Source organism: Halichoerus grypus, chromosome X, assembly GCF_964656455.1.
Source record: "Halichoerus grypus chromosome X, mHalGry1.hap1.1, whole genome shotgun sequence".
Classification (NCBI taxonomy): Eukaryota; Metazoa; Chordata; class Mammalia; order Carnivora; family Phocidae; genus Halichoerus; species Halichoerus grypus.
The window spans coordinates 84,597,952-84,614,174 of record NC_135727.1 but is presented as its reverse complement, the minus strand read 5'-3'; the positions used below and the strand labels follow the sequence as shown (position 1 = coordinate 84,614,174).

Genomic DNA, 16,223 nt, shown 5'->3' with positions numbered 1-16,223 from the left:
GGCTCTTTGCTTAAAGCTGGGAAACAATGGTAGACAATAACAGACATGGTCCTTGCCTTCATGGAACTTACACTGTAGGGAAGTGAATTCCATTAATTAAAAACACACACAAACACATGTAGTATCACACTTGTGGTTAAGTGTTAAAAATAAAAACAATGTAATTGTATTAGGGCCTATGGTGATGGATTTGCTCAAGACAGGGAGGTCAGGAATGGTTTCTGTGAGGAAATATGGATTGGACTAAAATCTAAAGGGACAAGTAGGAGTTAATTAGATGTACAGATAGGGGAATTTCATGTGAAACAGTAAATAGCATGTGTAAAGGCCATTGGAACTGAGGGAAGGTCAAAGTGTATTTGGAACACAAGGAGAGGGGCAAAGGATGCTGCAAGGTGTGGCTCAACTAAGAAGGTAAAGCCTTACCAGTTTACTATTTGCCTATTAATTTGAAGCCTTAAGATTATCTTTCACATTAATTAAACCAACAAAAATAAATTGTAAGTAGGAGTGACTAAACTGAGGACTTGCTTATTACCTAGATGTTGTTTTTCCTACTAGACAGGATACCTTCATGGAAAATTATTTCACTAGCCAGCGAGATAACATCTTCCGAAATGTAGAGGTTCTGATATATGTGTTTGATGTGGAAAGTCGTGAACTGGAAAAAGACATGCACTATTACCAATCATGCCTAGAGGCCATTCTGCAGAATTCTCCAGATGCCAAAATCTTTTGCTTGGTACACAAAATGGATCTGGTACAGGAGGATCAACGGGACCTGGTAAGAAGCACAAAGGATGCTGCATGAAATGGTTGACATGCTTTCTAAACTTCTTTTATAGAGAAATAGATAAGTAGTATGATTGTTTTCAGGAAGAATAAATTTCAGCTTAAGCGCTCAAAGTTCTGTCAGGTTTTTAAAAACATTCATAAACAAACTTTCCATGGTAAGGGAACTATAATGTCCATTTGGCAAATAATTTTCAGATTTAGGTAAGGAACTTGTCAATGTGATATCATTAAGCAGCCTTTATGTATTTTTTTATTCAAGTAAAATTAACATATAGTGTTATATTTCAGATGTGCAATATAATGATTCACCAATTCTATACATTTCTCACTGCTCATCAAGATAAGTGTTCTCTTAATCCCTTTTATCTATTTCATCTATTTCCCCACCCTTCCCCTGTCAACCAGGAGTTTATTATCTGTATTTAAGTCTGTTTTCTTGTTTGTCTCTCTTTTTTTCTCTGTTTGTTGCTTTGTTTGTTTCTTCAATTCCACAAATGAGTTAAGTCATATGGTATATATCTTTCTCTGACTAACTTATTTCACTTAGCATTATACTCTCTAGGTTGATCCATATTCTTGAAAATGGACAAGATTTCATTCATTTTATGGCTGTATAATACTGCATTTTATGGCTGTATAATACTGCATATATACACATACATGTGTGTATGTGTATATATATACACACATATATATAATATATGTGTGTATATATATATAATGTATGTATATAATACGTAACTATTTTATCTATTCATCAATGGAAGCACACTTGGGTTGCTTCCATATCTTGGCCATTGTAAATAATGCTGCAACGTAGGGACCCATGTATCATTTTGATTTCGTATTTTCCTTTTCTTTGGGTAAATACCCAGTAGTGGAATTACTGGATCCTATGGTAATTCTATATTTAATTTATGAGGAACTTCCATACTGTTTTCCACAGTGCCTGCACCAATTTGCATTCTACCAACAGTGCATGAGGGTCCCTTTTTCTCCACATCCTCATCAACACTTGTTATGTCTTGTTTTTTTAGCTTACCCATTCTGAGAGGTGTAAAGTGATATTGTGTTCTGGTTTTAATTTGCACTTTCCTTATGATTGGTGATGTTGAACATCTTTTCATGTGTGTTGGCCATCTGTATGTCTTCTTTGGAAAAATGTCTATTCAGATCCTCCACCCATTCCTTAAATTGGATTATTTGTTTTTTTGGAGGGCTTGAATTGTTTAAGTTCTTTATATATTTTGGATATTAACCCCTTATTAGATATATCATTTGCAAATATTTTCTCCCATTTGGTAGGTTGCCTTTTTGTTTTGTTGATGGTTTCCTGTACTATGCAAAAGCTTTTTATTTTGTGTAGTCCCAATAGTTTGATTTTGCTTTTGTTTCTCTTGCCAGAACAGACATATCTAGAAAAATGTTTCTATGGCCAATGTCAAAGAAATCACTGCCTATGTTTTCTTCTTGGAATTTTATGGTTTCAGGTCTCACATTTAGGTCTTTAACCCATTTTGAGTTCATTTTTGTGTATTGTGTAAGAAAGTGGTCCAGTTTCATTCTTTTGCATGTTGTTACCCAGTTTTCTCAACAACATTTGTTGAAGAGACTTTTTCCTATTGTATATTCTTGCCTCTGTTATGGTAGATTAATTGATCATATAAGCATGGGTGTATTTGTGCTCTATTCTGTTCCATGGATCTGTGTGTCTGTTTTTTGTGCTAGTACCATACTGTTTTGGTTACTACAGCTTTGTAGTATATCTTGAAATCTGGGATTCTGATACCTCCAGTTTTGTTCTTCTTTTTCAAGATTGCTTTGGCTTTTCGAGGTTTTCTGTGGTTCCATGCAAATTTTAGGATTATTTTTTCTAGTTTTGTTAAAAATCCTGTTGGTATTTTGATAGGATTGCATTAAATCTGTAGATTGCTTTGGTAGTATGGACATTTCAACAATATTTGTTCTTCCAATCCATGAGCGTGGGATATCTTTTCCGTTTGTTAGTGTCATCTTCAGTTTTCAGAGTACAGGTCTTTCACCTCCTTGGTATTCCTATGTATTTTATTCTTTTTGGTACAAATATAAGTGGGATTGTTTTCTTAATTTCTCCTTCTTGTACTTCATTATTAGTGTATAGAAATGCAATAGATTTCTGTATATTAATTTTGTATCCTGCAACTTCACTGAATTCACTTATCAATTCTAGTAGTTTTTTTGTGGATTCTTTTGGGTTTTCGCTATATAGTATCATGTCATCAGCAGTGAAAGTTTTACTTCTTCTTTACCAATAGGGATGCCTTTTATTTATTTTTCTTGTTTGGTTGCTCTGGCTAGGACTTCCAATACTATGTTGAATAAAAGTGGTGAGAGTGCACATCCTTGTCGTGTTCCTGATCATAGAGGAAAGCTCTCAGTTTTGCACCATTGAGAATGATGTTAGCTGTGGGTATTTCATGTATGGCCTTTATTATGTTGAGGTATGTTCCCTCTAAATCTACTTTGTTGAGAGTTTTTATCATGAATTGATACTGTATTTTGTCAGATGCCCTCACTGCATCTGTTGAAATGATCATATGGTTTTTACCCTTTCTCTTGCTAATGTGATGTATCATGTTGATTGATTTGCAAATATTAAACCACCCTTGCATCCCAGAAATAAATGCTGCTTGATCATGGTGAATGATTTTTTTTAAGATTTTATTTGTCAGGGAGAGAGAGAGAGCATAAGTAGGGGGAGCAGGCAGAGGGAGAAGCAGGCTCCCCGCTGAGCAAGAAGCCTGGTGCAGGACTCTATCTCAGGACCCTGGGATCATGACTCGAGCCAAAGGCAGATGCTTAACCGAGAGCCACCCAGGCATCCCGGTGAATGTTTTTTTTAATGTAATGTTAGATTCAGTTCGTTAATATTTTGTTGAGGAATTTTCCATCTGTGTTCGTCAGTGATTTTGCCTGTAGTTTTCTTTTCTGTAGTGTTTTTATGTGGTTTTGATATCAGGGTAATGCTGGCCTTGTAGAATGAATTTGGAAGCTTTCCTTCCTCATCTATTTTTTTGGAATAGTTTTAAACATCTTTAAATGTTTGGTAGAATTCACCTGTGAAGCATCTCATCCTGCACTTTTTTTTTTTGGTTGGGATTTTAATTGATTATGGATTCAGTTGCGTTGCTAGTAATTGGTCTGTTCATATTTTCTATTTCTTCCTGATTGAGTTTTGTGAGGTTATATATTTCTTGGAATTTATCTATTTCTTCTAGGTTGTCCAGTCTGTTGGCATATAAATTCTCATAATAGTGTCTTATAATCCTTTGTATTTCTGTGGTGCTGGTTGTTATTTCTCCTCTTTCAGTGGTGATTTTATTTGAGTCCTCTTTTTTTTTTCTGGTTAAGTCTGGCTAAAATTTTATTAATTTTGTTGAGCTTTTCAAAGAACTCGCTCCTGGTTTCATTGACCTGTACTGTTTCTTTTTTGTCTCTATTTCATTTATTTCTGCTCTAATCTTTATTATTTCCTTTTAATTGCCTTTGAGCATTTTTTTTCTAGTTCCTTTATCAATCTTTTTAGATTTTATTTATTTATTTTAGAGAGCGTACAAGCAGGGGGAGGAGAAGAGGGAGAGGGAAGAGGGGAAAGAATCTCAAGCAGACTCTGTGCTGAGTGTGGGGTCTGTCGTGGGGCTCGATCCCTTAGCCCTGAGATCACAACCTGAGCTGAAACCAAGAGTTGGATGCTCAACCAGCTGAGCCACCCTGCACCTCTCTAGTTCCTGTAGGTGTAAGGTTTGGTTGTATCAGAGCTTTTTCCTGCTTCTTGAGATAGGCCTTTGTTGCTTTTATCTTCCCTCTTATAACAGCTTTTCCTGCATTCCAAATATTTTGGATCATTGTGTTTTCATTTATCTCCATGTAGTTTTTTTTGATTTCCTCTTTTATTTCTTGGTTGACCCATTCATTGTTAGGTACCATGTCATTTAGTCTCCATGTATTTGGGTTCTTTCCAGATTTTTTCTTGTGATTGATTTCTAGTTTTGTACCGTTGTGGTCAGAAAACATGCATGGTATGCTTTCACTCTTTTTTAATTTATTGAGACTTGTTTTGTGGCATATCATCTATTCTGGAAAATGTTCCATGTGCACTTTAAAAGAGTGTATTCTGCTGTTTGGGGATGGAATGTTCTGAATATATCTTAGTTATATCTGGTCCAGTGTCCACTGTTTTTTGGTGATTTTACGTCTGGATTATCTATCCATTGATGTAAGTGGGGATGTTAAAGTCCCCTACTATTATTTTATTACTCTCAATGCTTGTCTTTATGTTTATGTGTTTATATTTCTTTTGTTTCTTTTTTTTTTTAAAGAGAGAGCAAGAGCGTGAGTGGGTTGGGGGGGTGCAGAGGGAGAGAGAGAATCCCAAGCAGACTCTATGTGGAGCCTGAGCACAGGGCTTGATCTCACAACCCTGAGATCATGACCTGAGCTGAAACCAAGAGTTGGACACTCACCCCACTGAGCTACCCAGGCACCCCTGTGTTTATGTTTCTCTGTGTATTTAGGTACTCCCATCTTGAGTGCATATTTATAATTGTTCTATCCTCTTGTTGGATTGTTCCCTTTATCATCATGTAGTGTGCTTCTTTGTCTCTTGTTACAGTGTTTGTTTTAAAGTCTGTTTTGTCTTATATAAGCATTGCTGTTCCATCTTTGTTTTCACTTCCATTTGCATGGTAAATGTTTTTCCATCCCTTCATGTTCAACCTGCATGTGTCTTGAGGTGTGAAGTGAGTCTCTTGTAGGCAGCATATGGATGGGTCTTGCTTTTTATACATTCAATCACCCTGTGTCTTTTGATTGGAGCATTTAGTCCATTTAAATTCAATGTAATTATTGATAGATACGTACTTAATGTCATTTCGTTATTTGTTTTACAGTTTTTCTACTTTTCCTGTGTTTTTTTTTTTTCTTCTCTTGCTCTCTTCCTTTATGGTTTGATGGCTTTCTGTAATGATATGATTAGATTCCTTTCTCCTTTTTTTCTTGGTTATCTATTACAGGTTTTTGATTTGTGGTTACTATTAAGCTCATATATAACATCTGATGCATATAGCAGTCTATATTATTTGAACCCATTCTAAAAGTACTAAATTTTTACTCCTCTCCAACGTTTTATATATATGATGTCATAATTTGTATCTTTTTATTTTGTGAATCCATAGACTGATTTTTATAGATATAATTGATTTTATTCCTTTTGTGTTTAACCTCCATACTGGTTTTGTAAGTGATTAGTCTACTACTTTCATTATGTTTTTATTTACCTATGAAATGTTTTCCTTTCATAATTTTCTTTCTCCTGATTATGGCCTTTTCTTTCCCCTCAAAGAATTCTCTTTAACTTTTATTGTAAGGCTGGTTTAGTGGTGGTGAACTACTTTAACTTTTGTTTGTCTAGGAAACTCTCTCTCTTCTTCTATTCTAAATGATAGCCTTGCTGGATAAAGTATTCTTGGTTGTAGATTTTTTTCCTTTTAGTACTTTGAATATGTCCTGCCACTGTCTTCTGGTCTGCCAAGTTTCTGCTGAAAAAGCAGTGGATATCCTTATGGGATTTCCTTTGTGTCTAACTTTCTCATGCTGCTTTTAAAATTCTCTCTATCACTACTTTTTGCCATTTTAATTTTTATGTGTCTTGGTGTGGACTTCCTCAGGTTGATTTTTTTTGGGTGCTCTCTGTGCCTCCTGGATCTGGGTATCTGTTTCTTTCTCCAGATTAGGGAATTTTTCAGCTGTTATTTCTACAAATAAATTTTCTGCCTCCTCCTCTCTTCTGGAATCCCTATAATATAAGTGTTATTACACTTGATTATGTTACTGAGTTTCCTCAACCTATTCTTATTTTTTTATTCTTCTTTTTTTTGTTTGTTTGCTGTTTAGTTTGGTTGCTTTCTATTAACTACTCTGTCTTCCAGCTATCTGATCCATTCTTCTGCCTCCTCTAATCTATTGATTCCCTCTTGTGTATTTTTAATTTCAATTATTGAGTTCTTCATTTCTTATTTGCTTTTCTTTCTCTTTGTTAAGGGTCTCACTGAGATCCTCCACTCTTTTCTGAAATCCAGGGAGTATCTTTATGACCATTACTTTGAGTTCTTTATTGCACATGTTGCTTATCATCATTTCATTTAGCTGTTTTGCTGTTGTTTTGTCCTGTTTTTTTTTGTTTTTGTTTTTTTTTTTCATTTGGGACATATTCCTGTCTCCTCATTTTATCTAATTTTCTGTGTTTGTTTCTATGTATTAGGAACATTGGTTACGTCTCCTGATATTGAAAGTAATGGCCTAATGAAGAAAAGGTCCTGTTGTGGCTTGTAGCACAATGTCACCTGTTTAACAGAACCTGTGGATTGTGTGCACCCTACTCTTCTGTTTGAGCTGTGTTTGCCTTCAGATCAGTATGCTACAATGGCCCGCTTTGCCTGTTGTGCACACACTGGGTAGGATTTGGTCCCTGTCCTGTTGGGGGTCAGTCTGAGGCTGCTGTAGACTTATCATTGGATGGTTTCAACAGTCAGACCAGATGCCTGCCCTCAGCACATTTGCAGGAGCTACAGTAGTGCCAAACTGCAGGGTGCTCTCCCTGCCTTGTTCCCTGAGAGGTTTTTGTTGGTGTGTAGAGCCAGGAGTCAGGCCAGATTCCTGCAGGGGCTGCAGATGTACTGTTTGACAGGGCACTCTCTTTGCACTACCAGTTATAAGGTTTGGCTGCTGGGGCTGTGTTTGTTGTTATCTTCCCTTCTCCCCGAGACAGGAGTAACGTTGAAGGGTGCTGGCCCCTGCCAGGGCTCCTTGCAGGATGAGACATGCAGGACCTGCTTTCGAGGGACTCCTGCTGTGTGGAGCAGGTTCGATAGGATGGATCTGCAGGAGATTGTGGTAGTGAGGTACATAGTGTTAGCAAGGAAAGTGGAGAGTGTTTGTGGTGTTTTCTGCAAGTGTCCAGCTATCTCGGCTGGGGGTGCAGAGAGAAATGGTTCCCACCAGTTCTTTTGTTCTTGAAGAAGTCTCCTAAAGATCCCTTGCCCTCTTTCATGTGTTCTGAGATTAGTAAATAAATCTCTTTCATGTGTACCTAGGCACTTTTCACACTGCTGCTTCTATGCTGTATCTCAGTGGAGATGTTTGGTATGCTGGTTCTTTGAGGATGAAGACTTAGTTCCCTATTGCCTTCTAGCTCTCCCAGAGCTGAGCCAGCTGATTTTCAAGTACATGAAGTTAAGCTCCCTGATTATAAAAGCTCAAAAAGTTAAGCCCTGCTTGTTTTCAAAGCCAAATGTTATATGGGGACTCATCTTCCTAGTGCATCTAGTGCACCCAGGTCTGGGGTGCCTAGTGTGGGGTCTGCTCCTCTTCCTTCTTAATTCTTGTAGTATCCTTCCCATTTGTGGTTAGTCTGGCTGAGAGTTTGGTTCTCCACATCTCTGCCCCTCCTACCCTTTTCAGTGTATTCTCCTTTCTGTGATTAGCTGTGGAAAGTCTGTTTTGCCAGTCTTTGGGTCATTTTCTGGGTTGGTAGCACTGATGTGGCTGTTATATATGCATGTCTGTGGGACAAGATGAGCTTAGTATCCTCCTACTCCACCATCTTCCCCATTTACATTCTCCTTTATATATCTTTATGTTTCCTGCCCCTGTTTTATTGTCCTTCAGAATAAGTAGTTATTGTCCAGGCTAGAAGACCCACCAGGGGTGAGATGAAGAAAGATTATAGCTATCACTGGGTTGATTTAGGAAACATGTATGCTCCAGTGGAAGTGCAATCACACTGTGTTAAGCTCAATGCCAAGTCCCTTTTAATTGCAATGTATGGTATCTTTGCCTTCTTTTCTAGCATGGGGATTAGTACACATAAATTTAAACCAAAGAAGACACAGTAGAAAGAGCAGACTCCTAGCTAGCTATGAGACCCCAAGACTGGCAAGTAACAAGTAAGTCCAGCTTTAGTTTATACCGTATAAAATAAGAGGATTTGATTTTAAAGTCTAAGCTGAAAGCGATCCTCTAAGGATAATGGTAAGAAAAGCAGTTTTAGAATATTTTGGTGATGTAGAAGAATTCAGTTCCTTTTTGGGTTGGAGCCTAGGAGTCTAAGGATACCCTTTATTTAAAGGATTTTTTTGGTAACAACTGTGGTCAGAAATACTTTTTTTTCTATAACTAGTTACAAGATTGCCTCCAGTGTTTTCAGTGTTTGGGCATGTTTTGGTGTTTCTAAGTAAGCTTACAGGCTTTCACAAATGACTTGACAGGATTCTGTATTTGACTCTGAAAACTACTTTTGAGTATCTAGTCTTTTTTCCTTCTCCCTCTCTTTTTCTCACTAAGTATTTATTCCATTTAATTCAGCAGAAAACCCTGTATGTAGGTTGAGTCTTGAGATTGTGAGGGCTGTGTTATTGTTATTCTTGCTGTTGTTTTTTTTCTGTTCTGTTTCCTTTAAAAATCATTTCATTCCCTGGCCCAATTTGCAATAAAAAAACAGCATTCCAACAAACGAGGTCCTTATGGATTTTTTAAATTACTTTTCATTATTTGTTAATCAACTTATTGTTTCTTACATGCTTATATAATATATATATTATATAATTATATATATTATATATCCTCAAAATATATTAATGTTCTTTGTGGGGATTCTAAGCTTAATTAATAAAAGTATACTCCATTTCATTAAAGATTAAAACTTTCAAGTCTTGAAGTCAAAGTGCAAAGTGCTTCCCTAAATATCAATTTCAAGATAGATATTTCCCTCTGTATGTGTGGGTTCTCCAGATAAACAGAACCAATAAGTGTGTGGGGGGGTGGAAAGAGAGGGATTGACTGGTTGATTGATCGATTTTTAAAGAGTTGACTTATACAGTTATTGAGACTGGCAAGTCCAAATCTGCAGGGCAGGCTGGTAGGCTGGAGACCCAGGAAAGAGTAATTGTTGTATCACAAGTTAGAAGTCAGGCTGGAGGCAGAATTCCCCCTTCCTGTGGGATAGCAGACTTTTTCTCTTAAGGCCTTCAACTAATTGCATAAAGCCAACCCACATTATGGAGGGGAATGTGCTTTAGTCTGCTGACATAAATATTAATCTCATTTAAAAACACTTCACAGTAAGATCTAAACTGGTGTCTGGGTACTGTCATGTTGGTACATACAGTTAACTATCACAGTGTGTACACAGGCTCACTACAAATCCACCTAGTCATGGAAAATATCTGTAGATATATATTTGTATATATTAGGTAGATATTCTTTAATGTGTATGTGGGTATATGTACATAGATATGTACAAGATAGATATTTGTGTTTGTGTGTGTGTGTGGGGGGGGTTATATCTATATAGCCAAATAAATACAGTCCATTCAGAAATAATATATATGAGTGTGTGCATATATTTGTGCAAAAGGTATCTACAAACGTTAAAGTATTTTAATTTACAATATCACTATCTAAAAATGACACAGATTAGGTGATTTGGAATGTTAGATATATTTTATTAACATTCCTCTATATGGTAATTTTTTTTCCCCAACACAGTGCTCTCAGTGAGTACTCGGCACAAGCAGCAGAGGCCCGAAGAATTCTAGTAGCTGTTTTACTTTTAGACCTGACCTGAAATAATTTCTGCCATCCTAGTTCATGAAGTAATACACACACTGAAAAATTCCTCTGAGGAAAGAGGAAATTCTCCTGTTTAAAATACACTGAAATAATTACATCTCAGATTTTGCAATGAAAGAGAAGACTTATATGCTGATCTATATGTGGACTTTTTAATTTAGATTTTTAAAGAGCGAGAAGAAGATCTGAGGCGTTTGTCTCGCCCATTGGAATGTTCTTGTTTCCGAACATCTATCTGGGATGAAACTCTTTATAAGGTGTGTATGTTTCCCTGAGCTCCCTTATTTTAAGAACATGAGAAAAAGCTAAAAGGGTATTGTCAAAAGATTTTAAACTGTCATACCCATTTAGATGTGTTGAATTAAAAAAAGAAATAATCTACAATAAATTGTTTGAAAAATATCAAACTTAACCTTAAGAGATTTTGGTTTTGATCTTAAATTGTGTTGAGATACCTACCAGGTCACACTGAATTAGCCAGTTTTATGATGATTAATTTGATACTGATGTTTGTGACAGCAGAGGTTTCACTGACCATCATCCATTGTGACCTGTTGTGGTCTCAATGCTGATTGGAGCTGTATCTAATATTCAGGTACCTCTTCAGGATATAAACTAGTCTGCCCCGGTTTGGATGACATTAGAATAACAACATTTAGGGAAGAGATTGGAGAAGGGAGTCTTATAATGAGATACTTTATGCCTAGAATATGGTAGCTTCAACTTTCATGCCAAATTGGGGACTAGCATTCTTTCAACCAGGACTGTTTCCATTGCTGGAATGAATACCATACTGCTTGCAGTAGTTGTAGAGGTTACAACAGTAGCTGTGTTATGAACTAAGCTGAAATTACCTTATTAGCACATAGGCTCCTTATCCTGCTTCCTCTCTTTCTCCTACGAGATCTAGTGATTTGAAAGACTGGCTTCTTTGGGGTCCTTTCATGGTCAGACCTTTCCTTCAGACTGCTGCTAGTATACATTGACAAGTCTGACTCTGGGTGGGAAAGCATCCTTCTCTGTCATTGGTAGCAACAGCCTCAGTATCAACTGCATCTGACAACTATCTACAACCAGAGAAGCACAGAAACCTGATTTGCCAAGGAGAAAAACCAATGGACATTAAAAATAGCCATTGATTTATTTTTTAAACTAATTCATTTTTTCCCAATATTATGTTGACCCAGCCTCACTCTAATAACAGATCATTTTGAGATACCTGTCTAGGAAATACTGCTCTAGATTAATTTGGGCCGAATTTCTCTCAAAGCCTTATTCCCATAGAACAGGTAACCGTGAATAAGGATGGACATGACGCACTGATAAGAACCAACTGCGGTGTGAAGGATGGCAATACATAACACGACCAAAGACAATTGGCTAATCACAACACTGCTGTGAGTGACAATGTCTCTGCTGTGGTTAGCTTTGGTGCCTTCTCCAAGGTAAATTCAGCAGTGACATTAACACCGACCTGGGAACTTGGAACCTGAACCCCCATGCTTAAGTAATAAAACTAATTGGAACAGAGACATAGCACTACTATCTCTTACATCAATGTTGCATTTAGCTGACTTAAATTTTTATATTGTTTTATTCTACAAGCACTCATTGCATATCTGCTTGATGTTTTTGGACACACAAATGACTAAGACCAGGTTCCTGCCCTCTAGTAGGGGAGAGAAGAACATTGTACAGCTTACTAGACAAATTGGAAGAAATTATTACAATGGAAATGCAAATAAAAGAGCCTTAAGAGACTAGAGGGAGGGTATGGTTAATTCCAACTCCTTACATAAGTCATACTTCTCTGGATGAAGTCTATGTAGGGAAACACACCAATGGACCATTTTTAATTCAATTGGATCAATAATAATATAGCTGACAATAAGCCTTTTGGAATGATAATGCCACTAATTTCTCTTGTAATTTCTTTTGTATGTTATCCCGTTGAGGGGAGGGGCCATTTTTCCATGTGACTCTAATATTTTTACAAAATTGATTCTTAGATTTATGTTAAATATAGCATTATTAAGTTCTGATCTTTAGAGCAGTCTGCATTATTGGACTTAAATATTTGTTGAATGGCTGGATTAGAAACTTTTTATTTGGCCCAGTAAATTAGAGTTTTCAATTATTCCTAAGGCAGATGTGGAATTAAATTATTATTATTTTTTTAATTATCAATGGAAAGAAGTTTCTCCAGCATTTTATAAGTGTTTGAAACTTAAAAAAATTCCAACTGGAAGATAAAAATCAAATATTAGCTTCATTTTCTCATTTTATTTGTGTTATATCATATTTGTTACCAGTATTTGTTTGGGACTCAACTATTACCATATTTTGCTGTCGATATGTTGTAGTGTACTTACTCATTTGCAAAGGTCTGGGACTGGCTACCTGTTAGTAATATTACACTGTACTTCTGTTCTGTTAGGCTTGGTCCAGCATTGTTTATCAGTTGATTCCCAATGTTCAGCAGCTGGAAATGAACCTAAGGAATTTTGCTGAAATTATCGAGGCTGATGAAGTGCTTTTGTTTGAAAGAGCTACTTTTCTGGTGAGAAATTTCTGCTCTGCAGATGTACTTTATACTTAACCTTCTTCTGTCCAGCAACAGAGAACATGTTGCTACTTTCAGGAAGAACCTTTTTCCCTCTTGTCATTACATCAGCATGTATAACCTTATTTACAAAGTAGTAGTGTTAGCAAGTGACATGAAAGAAGTTCTTTGGTGTGTAACTCTTTAGTAGTTAGTAAAACATATTTTTACAAGTATGCCTTATAGAGTTTAGATTATTTCTGCTAATAATTCATTTGTGTTAAAGGATTCCTAATTTCCTATTGATTTTTATTGTGAAATGAGGGGTATTTTCCTTTGAGAAAATTCTCATCCCACTCCTTTCTCCAAAAGACTGATTTGAAGACTTTTAACATGGGAGACTTATAATGGTCATCTCAGTGACATAACTAAGAATTCAGACAGAGAGGTGGAAGGGGAAAGAGGCACCTTGGTATTTTTATTTTTCTTACATAAATTCAGCTTAACTATAGAGCCTACTGTGTATATGGCCCTGAGGAGGATGCAATAATATATTTATAAGTAAAATTTTAAAGAACAATAACAAACTAATTTGAGATGTCACAAAGCACTGCATAAGTAATTGCTGATCAGTTTAATAAATATAACTCTAAGAGCAACTCACAGTAAATAATTTATTTCTGAGCTTTACCAATGCCTGGTGATTTGATTGATTGATTGATTGCCTCATGATTTTAAAACACATTTCTAAATCTCTCTGAGCTTGGTTCCCCTTCTATAAAATGGAGATAATATATCTATATCATAAGTTTATTGTGTGGGTTAAAATGAGACAATCTAATGTTAAGCCCTAATGCAAAGCTTAACATATAGTTGGCAAACTATTGAATGTTGGTTCCTTCTGCTGTTAAAACAGAGGGCAGAGAATGCAGACTGTTATTTTTGCTCCTTCCTTTGTGGAAACATTTGTAACTGTAGCCATGTTTGTGAGTCGACTTCCTTCTAAGTGGTACAGCTGTGGCAAGGAGTCCTAACTAAAGTGTCTTTCTGCCTCAGCCCACTGGAGGGGTCACTTCCTTACAATTATACTATCCTGTGTCTTCTTTTGCTGATAATGTAAAAAGCAACGAACAAGTGAGCTATTCTGATCATCTTGGTGTACACGACATGGCAGAATCCTTCTTTCAGCCGTATTATCCTGCCTTATCCACCACAGATGATCATAGAGGTTAACCTAATATAAGCTCCCTATTCCTCACTAACAGTAACAGGTGGCTCTGGTTTCTCTTGAAGACCAAGATTAGTTGTGATGGACCATTTTCACTGAGGGGGTTGAAGTCAAGCAAGGGGAACCTGTTCCACCATTGGTCTAGGAATTACTTTTTGAAAGTTTCACATGGTTTCAGTAAATTGTCCTGTGAATTTTCTTCTGGTGAGCAACTCACTTTTGCTTCCTACTAGAAACTTTATATCTGAATATTCAGCTTGTAGGAAATACATGGTTTTATTAAAATCTGAAAGTATTAGGGGAAATATTTTTAGCTAATATGGGTGTCCATTATGAATAAGTTCATTTATAAATAGTAAATCCTCAGAGGTGGGAATCCTTTAGTTAAGATTTTTGTTGTTTTTTGTGCTTATTTTATTTATAATTTTTTAAATGTTTAATTCCAGTTAACATACATGTTATATTAGTTTCAGGTATACAATATAGTGATTCAACAGTTCCATACATCACACTGTGCTCATCACCACAACTGCACTCCTTAATTGCCATCATCTGTTGAATCCATCCCCCCACCCATCTGCCCTCTAGTAACCATCAATTTGTTCTCTATAATTAAAAGTATGTTTCTTGATTTGTCACTCTTATTTTTTCCCTTTGCTTGTGTGTTTTGTTTCTTAAATTCCACATATGAGTAAAATCATATGGTATTTGTCTTTCTCTGATTGACTTATTTTGCTCAGTATAGTACTCTCCAACTCTATCCATTACAAATGGCAAGATTTCATTCTTTTTTCTGGCTGAGTAATATTCCGTGTGTGTGTGTGACATCTTATTATCCATTCATCGGTTAATGAACACTTGGGCTGCTTCTGTATCTTAGCTATTGTAAATAATGCTGCTATAAATTTAGGGGTGGGTGTGTTCTTGTATTATTTGGATAAATACCCAGTAGTGCGATTCCTGGATCATAAGGTAGTTCTATTTTTAACTTTTTGAGGAACCTCAATACTGTTTTCCAGAGTGGTTGCACCAGTTTGCATTCCCACCAACAGTGCAGGAAAGTTCTTTTTCTCCACATCCTCACCAACACCTGTTGTTTCTTGTGTTGTTCATTTTAGGCATTCTAACAGGTGTGAGGTGATATCTCATTGTAGTTTTGATTTGTATTTTACTGATGATGAATGATGTTGAGCATCTTTTCATGTGTCTGTTACCCATCTGTATGTCTTTGGAGAAATGTTTGTTCATGTCGTCTGCCCATTTTTTAACTGGATTATTCATTTTTGTGGTGTTGAGTTATATAAGTCTTTATATTTTGGGGCTATTAATCCTTTATCAGATTATGTCATTTGTGAATATCTTCTCCCATTCCATAGGTTGCCTTTTAGTTTTGTTGATTGTTTCCTTTGCTGTGCAGAAGCTTTTAATTTTTATGTAGTCCCAGTAGTTTATTTTTGCTTTTGTTTCCCTTGCTTCAGGAGACATATCTAGCAACAGGATTGTGTGACCGATGTCAAGGAAGTTACTGCTTGTGTTCTCTTCTATAATTTTTATGGTTACAGGTCTCACATTTAGGTCTTTCATCATTTTGTGTATGGTGTACAAAAGTGGTTCAGTTTCATTCTTCTGCATGTTGCTGTCCAGTTTTCCCAACACCATTTGTTGAAGAGACTGTCTTTTTCCCATTATATGTTTTTTCCTCCTTTGTCAAAGATTAATTGACCATATAATTGTGGATTTATTCCTGGATTTTCTATTCTGTTCTGTTGCTCTTTGTGTCTGTTTTTGTGCCATTACCATACTATTTTGATCACTATAGCGTTATAGTGTAACTTGAAGTCCAGAATTGTGATGCCTTCAGCATTGCTTTTCTTTTTCAAGATTACTTTGTCTACTCAGGGTCTTTCATGGTTCCATGCAAATATTAAAATTGTTTCTTCTAGTTCCATGAAAAATTCTATTGGTATGTTGATAGGGATTTCATTAAATGTG

General features: G+C 36.2%; 1 protein-coding gene across 4 annotated transcripts in view; it reads left to right on the top strand.

Moving 5' to 3' along the window:
* RRAGB (Ras related GTP binding B) overlaps positions 1 to 16,223 on the top strand; it is a 42,028-nt gene that overhangs the window by 11,959 nt on the left and 13,846 nt on the right. For all 4 annotated transcript variants that reach the window (XM_078065294.1, XM_078065293.1, XM_078065292.1 and 1 more), the window contains 3 exons: positions 562 to 784; positions 10,623 to 10,718; positions 12,899 to 13,021. In XM_078065294.1, the coding sequence (XP_077921420.1) occupies positions 562 to 784; positions 10,623 to 10,718; positions 12,899 to 13,021 (442 nt within the window). The remainder of the gene's footprint in view (positions 1 to 561; positions 785 to 10,622; positions 10,719 to 12,898; positions 13,022 to 16,223) is intronic.